The sequence below is a fragment of the Pelodiscus sinensis genome, chromosome 28 (genome assembly GCF_052426305.1).
Source record: "Pelodiscus sinensis isolate ZL-2025 chromosome 28, ASM5242630v1, whole genome shotgun sequence".
Lineage (NCBI taxonomy): Eukaryota > Metazoa > Chordata > Testudines > Trionychidae > Pelodiscus > Pelodiscus sinensis.
Genome location: NC_143079.1, coordinates 16,319,464 through 16,330,663, shown reverse-complemented (window position 1 = coordinate 16,330,663; position 11,200 = coordinate 16,319,464). Strand labels below are relative to the sequence as shown.

The following is an 11,200-nucleotide window of genomic DNA, read 5'->3' as shown; positions in this document are numbered from 1 at the left end:
TGGGTGCCTTACCATTTAAGGGGCACTAGATCAGGGCCTAACTGAGCAAAGTTATGCCATATAATTGATACATATAAATGGATAGGTGAGCTGGTTGCTAGAGTCTTGTGGCAGGGCAAGAGATGTCTGGCTGACTCCTGGGATGACTAGATGTTTGAATTAATGAACCTCATTGCCCTTTCTCAGCAGTTTTCAATCCGTGAGGCATGGCAGAGAGTGAGTGGCGAATTAATTCTTCTCGCTATTGTATTGCCTTGTCTCAGTGAGCCTGATGCTCCTCTCGAATATTTGAAAATCAGGAGTAGTTTAAGAGACAATGCAGGCAGAAACTGGTGCACACCAGAGGAGAATGAGGCTCACTGACCATTAAGGAGATAGAGTTTGCATGTAATGTAGGTGTACGACATAGCATGATTGTCCAAGAAACTGGTTGCCAGCATGTGTTCTTTTTTTAAAAATCCTGGCTTACCTTGTGAATTTTTGGATATCAACACTGGGATGGGGTCAAATTCATCTTCTGCCACCTTTTCAGGGCCTTCAGGAACATCAAAGCCTGATATCAGATTAGTATCTTCTGCAGCGTACAGATGAAACGCAGGTAAAGAAGCAAAGATAGCAGAAAAAGCATGTTAGAATTGCCAAAAAAATGTTAGGGTTTTTTTTTAAAAAAGTGGTTTAAAAAGCAGGAATTTAAATAAAAAGTTGAAATATGTTGGTAAGTATAAGATGACAGTCGGTGGAAAGAGTCAATTAAACTCAAAAGAAAAAAAAATCCCCAAATTAAAAAAAGCCCATCCAAAACCAAATGACAACAAAAACCCACACACTCAGCAAAGCCAATTAACAAGAATAAAATAAAATGGTGCAGCAATTAGTGTATTTCTCCTAGCTGTGCTAGAAACATGGGTTTGAGGCTACAATGGCCCACCATACAGCCAGCAAGGACGTGTGTGTGGGCGCGTGCGTGCGCACACGTGTGCGCTAAGAGGAATAAAAATGTTCTTTTGCATCACCCAAATGGCCCTCTAGAACACCAGCACAGTGCCAGAGAACAGTCTGCCATGGAGCCACATACAAAGGGAGATTTTCCTAGACTCACGGGGTTTCAAGGAGGACGATGGTAGCCTGGCACAAGGCAGGGGTACAAAGGACCCAAGACCAACTTGTCAGAGGAGAAAAGGTGGCAAACAGTGGTATGACATCAGTGGGAGTTACGTGCCCGTACTTCTTAGGGATTCTCTCAAAATCCCACTAAATGTCTCTCTCCTTCTTTAGGCAATTAAATCCCTTAAAGAATCTGGTCCTCAGACCCTTTGAGAAGTGTATTTCCTGGCTATGGCTCAGAGAAGAGGAGTCAATAGGTTCTGTTGACTAGACGCATTCCCCAAAATAGAATAAAAAAAACCCGTTAGATGAAGTAGATAGCTCTCCTACAAGGGTTTGACTGTACTGGTAAAGGAAACCCTGTGAAAATATATTCTTTTCTTATTCTCCTAACAACCACCACACATTTCTACAGAATAAGTAGAGAGCCCTGCAAATGTGCAGATATCTGCTTTATATCTGGAGATGTGGATGCGGATAGCTGCAGCTCATTTTTGCGGATAGAAGAAAGCCTATGCAGAAGAGCCAGAATAATGCCAGTGGATTTTGTGGCTTGGCTAAGAAATCTTGTGTCCTTTGGCTATCACAGCTAGGCATTGTTTTGAGTCAGAGTTTTTTTTCTGCTCTATCGATAACTAAGCCAGATGAAGTTTTGTAAACTTCTGTAGCCATTAGGGGAATATGGTTGAAATGTGCATTCATTCAAGCATGTTGTTAAGGAGAAAGAAATGCAAGCAATGAACAATATGTACTTTTGGACTGGTTTCATTATGAGAGGTGTTTTTTCTTCAGTTCACTGTTTCATCTATACATAGAAATAACACGCAGTCATTTTGTTACAGTCATTCCCGTCCTGCACGTTCAGTGTTTGTTGGGTAAATGCAAAGTAATGACAACCAAGATTTAAGGGGTTTTTATTAATAGTCCAAGAAACACAATATAACTAAGCAGCACATATTAATTCTCCAGCTGAATGAGACAGTGGTTTAGAGAGATCATCCCATCTCTGAATATTGTTATTCATGTAAGAGTCCACAACATTTAAAAAAAAATCTAAGTTAGTCAAAATTTTCTTGAGTTTGATGTGATTAAGGCATGTTTGTGTTATCAGTAGTATCTAGTGGCATTGAGTTCCACAGGCGGATTATGCTTTTGCACAGTCTGTGCAACTTATTGCCACAGGCTTCACTGAAGCCAAGAACTTGGAAGGGACAGCTAGATGGCGAATGAGATCATCCAGAGCTTAAGATGGAAAAAAGCAGCAGAGAAGTTTTGGAAAGAATGTACACCCTCATGTATCAAAAAAGCTCAACAGGGAAAGAGGAAATAGTATATTCTGTGGGGAATCAAGCAGAATTAGGTTAATTCATTCTCTCATTTCTTACTGAAGCCCAATATTTTGAGCTTTCTTTTTGTTGATTTCCACACACAGAACAGCCGCCGCTGAACATACATTTCGAGCCATTTACTCATGGAAATTTCTTGTTGCAATGAATAATTATGAGACTGGCTGGTTTAAACCAAAAGCTCTATGAAAAATGCAATCTCATTTTCAAATGCCACTGATGGTAAAAATTGATTACAGACAATATCTGCTGCACTTCTGCTAAAGACTGAACATCTGCTGTTACCATATCAGCTGAGCTAAACAAAACTCAGTGTGAACAAACATCCAGAGGTCTAATCCAGGTTTGCTTTCTTGTCTTTTCAATGCAAGAAATGAAGGAAAATTCCCAGTAGAGAGATTTATCATCCAAGATATGCTCCACATTTTATTTGCATATTACTCATTACTTGGCATTTTTCTAATAGTGCTTAGAGAAGACACAGATGTTACAGTGATCTCTTCAGCACAGAGCACAGAGTATGGTTCCCAAATCTGGCAATACCAAGCCCCAGGGAATTTACACTACAGACAATCCAACTCTAGCTCTTCAAGAGGGGAACAAGGGTTTAAAAGCACACACGGTCAGAGAAGATGATTGTAATACAGCAGTCCTTTCTGGCCTGAAAAAAACCCATGTCTATTGGCACATTAAGGCAAATACTGTTACATACATGTACACACAGAACATGCAGCATGTGCTTCATTTGCAGAATCATTCTGAAAACTGTTTTCATATTTTTTGTTGGCAATTTGATGCCCTCCCACCCCATATTAAAGGCCACATTATATGTTACAAGTGTCACCAACTCAGGAAAGAAGGCAACGGGATAAAGATTATAGGCCAGATCATCAGTTGGTGTAAATCAGCATTGCCCCGTTTATTTCTATTTACTCCTTCTGAGGATTTGTTCTTACAACAAGTTAGATCATCAGGTCCCAGGATAACAAACTACACCCAACAGCAGGTTACCTTTGTGAGCCGGAGCAGAAATAGCTAGAGGAGCAAATTCATCCAAGAGATCAGCAGCGGGGTTGGAAAGTAGAGAGCAGTCAAGTAGAGAATCTTCCCCAGTGAGAGAGTCTGAATCCAGATTAACAGCCGCCAGGCCACAGCAACGACAGCATTAAACAGCACATACAAGACTGTTAGGTGAATCCTGTCCCACTCTTACCACCCAGTTAGTACCGCAAGAGCAGTCTGCACTGAGCCACAGCTAACATCAGTCTGATGGGGAAACTTCCCCCTTGTCAGAGAGCTTTGAAGGATCCCAATATGTTTTAACAACCCACATGAAGCAAAACAGATTCACCCCCAGAGAGCAGCCCTCCTGGAGCCGTGAGAGCACCGTCAAGTCAGAATCTTGCATAGTGGGATGAACTAGACAGTAGCCAAGGGAATAGCAAGAGGTACTCAGGGTAGGTTTAATTTTAACTTTACTAAGGAGCGAACTGCTTGTAAGGGAATTTGAATCCATGTTTCAGGGACGTTAGGAACTGTAAACATGATATTTTAGATGCAGCTGACAGTCTTTGCAAGATAAATAAGTAGCTAAGTTAAACCTTGCGAATAGAGGCTTGGCAGACTAGATCTCATTCATTTCTATTAAAAGTAATGTTTCAGTTGTCCTAACACTACTGATCTACCGTGGCACATTGTGATTGTCAGCTGGGGCCTACCCCACAAAGTACCAAAATGCCACGTTGAAGTCAGTGGGGCTCTGGGAAAGGATCCACCCATTGGAGTAATTGTCAGGGCTTATGGGGTAAGGAAGAGGGATGAATTGCCAAGTACAGAACACATGAGCAATGCAGGTGACACTGAAGACTGGCATTCACAACAGCCACAGGAGATCTCAGCAGGAAACTGGACGTTACCAGGGAAATGTCATATTCATATTAGCAACACATCACTAGAAAGTGTCGGTAACTAGAGACACATGATTCCAAGGGGGGCAAATTCTGGGGGCCTTTGTTTTTAAGGTGAGAGACCTTAGTGGGTTAAGCCATGTCAAGACATGGTCTGTCTACTCAGCAATTGGGTGCAAGTGGCTGCTACATGCGTAGGCTCATGCAGCTTGGATCTCGTTAGCCTGCCAGCAGACGCGAGCTGCTCCAGTACACAGACAGGGTCCTAAGTGGGCTTGCCCTCAACTAGCCTGGCTCCCCACGGCCAACTGCTAGCGACTCTGGAGGACGCCCACACACAAAGCTCATGTCCCTGCCTGCAGCGTATTCTGAGCATGCTGCCGGGCCCTACAGATCTAGGGGCCTCTCTGTCCCTATGCACAGGAACAACAACAAAATTGTATCATTTTCAAGAAGCATGTGACAACTGCTCTGCAATGCAGACAGAGCGCTGGATGAATATCCAAAGGCTTCCCCACACTCCTCCTCCAGCATGCTAACACTGGACTGCAAGGAACGGGCCATAGATTTTAGAAATGTGCATGCATCTGTCTGCTCAAGAATGCCTCCCAACTGGGAAGAGCTAGGCAGCTTCCTCTTCTAAATTAAAACAAGGGCAGGGTTCGGTCATGCCAGGACAATGGGATGTGCCTCAACTGGGATTGTTTCTCATAAAATGGAAAGGGAGGGATTTGGTAGGAGGGACAGTTATACTGTAGAATGACAATGGGGCAAGGAGGGGGCCAGAGCTATTCTACTGTGTATTGCAGAGAGACAGGCACCCCTCCCCCAGCTGTGCTCACCGCAGCAGTCATGGACTGGTGCTTCTCACCTGACCCCAAGCTGCTGAGGTGAAAGAGGGCTGGGGTTGTCCTCTCTCCCTGGGGCAGCTTGCATCCTGAACCCCTCCGCCCCAGCCCTACCCCAGCACAATGATTTAAACAAAGAAAAACAAAACTTATCTGAAAAAAGCAGTCACGTGGCATCTTAGAGACTAACAAATATATCGGCTCAGGAGGCAAAACCCACTTCCATCATCTGAAAGCTCGTGAGCCTATTTATTTGTGTTAGTCTCTAAGGTGCCACAGGATACTCATGGTTTTTAAAGTTACAGACAGCTATCCCTTTAAAACGTATAGGAGTTAAGGACCTGAGGAACACACCAGGTAAGTCTTCTAGTTCAGTGGTTCCCAACCTTTTCAAGCATACTACCCCCTTCTCAATCTATTAATATTTCATAGCCCCCCCCATCCCTGGGGGAGAAAAGAAAAAGTATTTTTAAACTTTCCACAGACCCCCCCCCCCCAGTACCACTGGGAACCACCAGGGGTCCACGGACCACAGGTTGGGAACCACTGTTTTCTAGTTAGCTTCATAAAACACACGACCGATTTAAACAAGAGGCGTGGGTAGAGGAAGGAGAGTGAGAACCATTTAGTCAAGTGGATCAGGTCTTCCTATTTGCTAGAAAGGGGTCCTACAGGCCACACACGCTAACGCCCATCTCACCAACCTGTTCTGTTGGAAGCAACTGAGTCGGTCTGGGAGGCCAGATGCTGGGGCAGCAAAGCCTCCAGGCCAGGTATGAGACTCTCAACAGCTATGTCATCTTTTCCTTTCCGAACACACACGAGAGCAGAGCAGAGAGAAGCGAGACGTTAGTTTACCACGGAGGCACAGGAGAAGCCGAGAAGGCAACTGTTTGAGTCTTTACGTATCTCTAATACATAGGCCACTGTCACTGAAATAGACCACTCGTGACTAACCCAGAGCCTGACAGTTATTAGTCTCAAGTTTTTGCCAAGAAATCATCCATTAAAATTCCATCTCTCATTGGTAATGGGGCCAATTGCTGTGTAGATTTACCCTTATTTTGAAATAACTTAGTCTGCATCTACACAGCAGGCAGTTATTTCGAAATAATGTCGAAATACTGTCAAGCTGGAGGACTTCTTACCCCGACTCCTGTAACCCTCATTGTACGTGGAGTAAGGGAAGTCGGAGGAAGAGTGCTCGGTTTTGAAATAAATGCTGTGTAGATGCTCCCAATTTTGAAATAAGCTATTTCAAAATAAGCTACGCAATTGATGTAGCCCAAGTTGTGTAGCTTATTTTGAGTTTAGCCCTGCTGTGTAGACACACCTTAAGTGTCCAAGTGCCTCTCAATTAATGCATTTATCCTCCCTCTCCCCTAGAAGCCGGGTAGTGCTATTATCCCCATATCACAGAGTGGGTACTGAGACCCAGAGAGGCAAAGTGACTTGCCCTAGGTCACAGAGAACTCTGTGGCAGGCTGGGACTTGAACGCAGATCTGCCCAATCCATGGCTAGTTCTCTAACTGCCCATCCTCTAGAGAGACCCTACATCCATTGCCCTCACCCACCAGGGTCAGCCCACAATATTTTGGCACTGGAGGCGGGCAGCTCAAATGACTCCTCCATGACTCCTCGCTGCACCAGCAGCAGACAATTTTCAACACTTTGGATCCTAGTGGCGCCTCCCCACAGTCTGGCACCGGAGGCGGCTGCCTCAGTTCACCTCGTGGCAAGGCCAGCCCTGCACCCCACACTCCCTATACACCAGGCTCCGAGAACCTCTCCCCAGACACCATGCTGCCGCCACATTACCCATGACAGTAAGGTAAAATCAAGAGTTTAAAAGCAGGTTCTGCCCTTAGCTGAAACTCCCACTGGACTCAAAGGGCACGGAGCCTTGAAAGGCAAATCCGGCCCTTTGTGCACACTCTAAGCAAGGTGTGTCCTGTGATCGCTGCTGGCCTGCCTTTCGCCTCTCCTAGCCCAGCAACACACACATGCACCATCATTGTGCTCACATGCAGGAACAGAACATGCCACAGAAATCACAGTGCATTATTTTACCATTCACCGCATCAGAGGTGCAACCGAAGGGGTCAGCGAGAGGCAGGATATCGGGGAGCAGAAGCGCAGTCTCAGGAGACTTGAGACCCTCAATCAGTTTTTCTGGGTTAAGCAGAAACGAAGGCGAGGAAGGAAGCAGAAAGAAATCAAAAGGAAGAAAAAAGCAAAGACATTAAACAGCTGCTCATCCTTACATTATAGACTCTTTGTTCCAGCCATGCTCATGTGACCCAACACCCGCCCTTATACAGCACCTTCCAAACAAGATCTCAAAGCACTTCACTGAAGCATCTCAGTGACCCGTTTTACTTATAGCACAGCTGACCCGAGGCCTAATTCAGTAAGTACGTAAGCACGTGCTTAAGTACGCTGCTGAACTGAGGCTCTAAAGGACTCAACCAAGGTCACACATGAATTCAGTGAAGGAGTTATTCTAGAGTGGTGCAGTGGGGGTTAGAACACCCGACCATGTGGCCCTCAGGATGTCAGCATAACAAATACAAGCCAAGTCCTCCGATAGCATTGACAGCTATGAACCCATGAACCAGTTTAAAGCTTGCCAGCCATCCCCCAACTCTCCTGTATTAGAATGGTCTTTGGTTAAATTAGAGTCATCGTTTACAGGCACATAGCTCTTCAAACCCACCTTTCAACCCACCTTAGGAAGCATGGCAAGCTATTGCTATTGATTTTCATGCAAACTGTATATCCAAATACTTTAAAATGACAAAGTAAAAATATTAAGAGACTATGCAGCCAAGCCTCACAGATGTAACTTTGGCTTATCCCGCTATTCAGTTACCACTATTTTTTTTCAGATACCAAATACATTTTAAAATCAGACACTGAGTTCTTGGCAATGGTATGCCTGCTATTTCCACTGCGGCATAATGCTTTTTTTGGCAGCGGCCAGAGGCAGTGCAGAAGTAACAGATTAGCATAGGAAGACAGTACGGCTGGCTTAAGTTGCATTTACCTAGAAATCAACCTGGAATACCAAACAGTGGAGAATTATGGATCCGGCTCCATTTTTGGTGTTCAGATCTGGGGCCTGTGCCCCATTGTTTTAGGGATATAAAGAGATAACGGTGATGCCTGAGCAACCTGGCCAGGCCCAAAATGCCACGTGCTGCAGGGGGTCGCTCCAGTCCACTTGGGCTGGAGCAGCTCTTCATCTGTGGCATGGTGGGCCCTGCCTGGCTCACGCTGTTGCCCACCTGTGCCACAGAGGGCAGTTAACTGGTTAAATAAATTGTTTAACTGATTAACATTTTAAACAGGGATTTTACATCTCTAACTGTTTTAGCTTTTACATTTCCTGTAAAATTTGGCTCATTTTCTTAATTGCTGTTAGATCTTTCGTTTTTGTTATTCATATTGGAGACACCTTCAGTGGAGCACCTGCTCTCAGAAACTCACCCCTTTGCAAAGGGGTAGTTGGACACCCAAACTGTCTGAAAAGGCACCTTGATGGATTGAAAGCATTCTGTTCCATCAGCATCCCAACCTCTTCGTGCATCTCCGCTTCATTCCAGGCTTTCTTCAGTGAAATATGTTCCTCCATTTCCTCCCTCCGCCTTCTCCCCCCACCGAAAAGAGAGCATCCATTTAACCCTCACATGCAAAAGGCGCTCTCTTTTGTCAGTCATATGGCAACAATTTTAGAGACACAACCACAAACTGACTCACTGAAACCATCTTCTGTGATAATTGAGAGGGGTGAGTATTGTTAGTGCGGTGGTCTCCACATAAGATCACATTTTTAAGTGCAATCCAGGATCTACCTCAAACCCAAACACCCTTGCTCTGCCTCCTTCCCGCCCCTTCTCTGAGGCCCTGCCCCTGCTCACTCCATCCTCCCTCCCCATCCTCATTCACTTTTAGCAGGCTGGGGGCAGGGACTCAGGGTGCAGGAGAGGTTTAGGACTGTGGCCAGGGTTCAGAATGTGGGCTCCACCTGGGCACCACTTACCACAGGTGGCTTCTGGGTGGTGGTGGAGGGGGCTAAGGCAGGCTCAACCCTCCTCTGGCCCTGCACCACTCCCAAAGCAGCCAGCAATCTCTCTCCATCCCTGTCCCCCTCTGTTCTGTGGACATGGGGTACAGAGTGGAAGGATGGGCACCATGCCATCAGCACCCCCTTCTATTCTTCCTGTGCCCTGAACAGCAAGCAAGAGGCTTCCAGGGCTGGGGGGCAGCTCCAAGGCAGAGGGCAGGAGCAGATGAAGTGCCAGCACTTGAGAGCCTCCCAGCCAAACCTCGCAGGATCACCTGCCAAAGGCTCCAAGATCTGCCAGTATATCCCAATCTACTTGGTGACCACCGTGTTAGTGAGTCTCTAGTCCCTGGGCAGCTACCCCCAGAGAAAACACTTTGAGCTGCAGAGAAATGGACTTTTTTCAAACCTAAAACTTTTTTTTTTTAAATGGAGAAGAAAAAGCTTTTTCCTGCTGCAGAAAACGTGCATCTGTTCTGATCCCCTCCCATCTCCCATCAAGTTTTCAAAATTTTCAATGTAGATTTGATGAAAAACTTCATAGGTTCTTTGCCATGCTGCATTGCCTGTTTTTAAGCTCTTGTTTCTTAGCTTTTGACATATTGCTAAGGAGAAGACTCTGTCCATCAAGAGGGGGGCTAATAATCTCAGCTAGACCAAACACACGCAGTAGGAAGCGGGGAAAGGAAGTTCAAAAGTAACATGATCACATAGTCTTGTTTGTTCTCATTGAGAACATATGCATAAGAGCAGTGTTCCCTGGACGCTGAGTGCTTGGGCGGCCATCCAGGAGAGATTCAAATGCCGCCCAGCAGATTAACGGAGTGCTCACAGCCCGCACACAGTCTGGGTGTCTACTGGAGATGGACATCTGCACATGCTTCGGTGCACATAACAGAATTTATTCTGCACATGGATGGAAAAAGTTAGCGGGAACATTGCATGGAAGCTTTTGAAAAATCTCACTGAGTGACTTAAGCATCCAAATCCCAGTCGCTTCCAAGCATGTGGGTGCATTTACTCCTGCCCACAGTTTCTATTTTCTGTTGTACCGTGGCCTAAATTTAAGGCTCCTGAGATGAAGCATGTTAATGGCAGCAGGGGCCTAGTGGCGAAACGAATCCCTGCTGTTTGGGATGAAGTGAGGGCTGCTTAGTACATTAAGTGCTCAGTGACTGCTCTGGAGACTGATCTGTGGTTCTGCTTTAGGCAGCAGGAAATGCTGCATTATTCAAGAAGTGCTTCTCTGATGGTTAGATTAGAAGAGATCCTTCAAGGCAGCATGTATCTGCGTAACCCACCGCTCAGCTGCAGGAGACCAGCATCATCCAGTCACAAGACATGCCTTGGCCAAAGCACAGACAGGTTCGTGCGTTCAAACTCTTCAGCCTACCTTCACCAAGATGCATTTTTGAGCCCGGATGGCAAAGGTACATTCAACAGAAGGGAAGGCTCGTTTTGTTTAGACTGCTTCCCAGGCACTGATCTTGGGCAGCTGCAGTTCAGTGGTGGGCCGAGCTGTCTGGTCATTCAGCCTCTCTAGCGATATCACGCTACCCTCTGTCCAAGCAATAAAACAATTCAAGCTAAATGCTAGTTGTGTGTCACAAGAAAACTGCGTCACTGGAGCAGATCTGAGGTCTCTTCTTGATTGGGAAGAAACTAGTGTGACCTGATAACTTGGCTGAAATTGTGCGTGAAGAGAGACATCGGCAGGAAAAAAAGTTAAGATCTCAGGGTTTCATCCTATATTAGCAGTACAAACATGGTAGCTGACGTACACCCAGTCTACTACATACATTCATAAAGCTGCTTGTTGTGTAAGCAAATGTCATCATCAACCCTTACATATACTTTGCCTTCCACACGTGACGTGACAATCAATTGCCAAACACATTCCCCCAACACATGATACTTAGTGGTAGCTG

At 45.5% G+C, this 11,200-nt stretch overlaps 1 protein-coding gene across 16 annotated transcripts in view; it reads right to left on the bottom strand.

The window, feature by feature from the left end:
• AAK1 (AP2 associated kinase 1) overlaps positions 1 to 11,200 on the bottom strand; it is a 129,166-nt gene that overhangs the window by 17,148 nt on the left and 100,818 nt on the right. For 8 of the 16 annotated variants that reach the window (XM_006119088.5, XM_006119087.5, XM_006119084.5 and 5 more), the window contains 4 exons: positions 7,277 to 7,378; positions 5,910 to 6,011; positions 3,462 to 3,572; positions 470 to 574 (listed from right to left, as the gene is read on the bottom strand). The exons of 2 other annotated variants lie outside the window; for them this stretch is intronic. In XM_006119088.5, coding sequence (XP_006119150.3) covers positions 470 to 574; positions 3,462 to 3,572; positions 5,910 to 6,011; positions 7,277 to 7,378 — 420 coding nt within the window. The remainder of the gene's footprint in view (positions 1 to 469; positions 575 to 3,461; positions 3,573 to 5,909; positions 6,012 to 7,276; positions 7,379 to 11,200) is intronic. 6 more of the 16 variants (XM_006119092.5, XM_006119094.5, XM_025182615.3 and 3 more) reach the window with 2 other exon arrangements.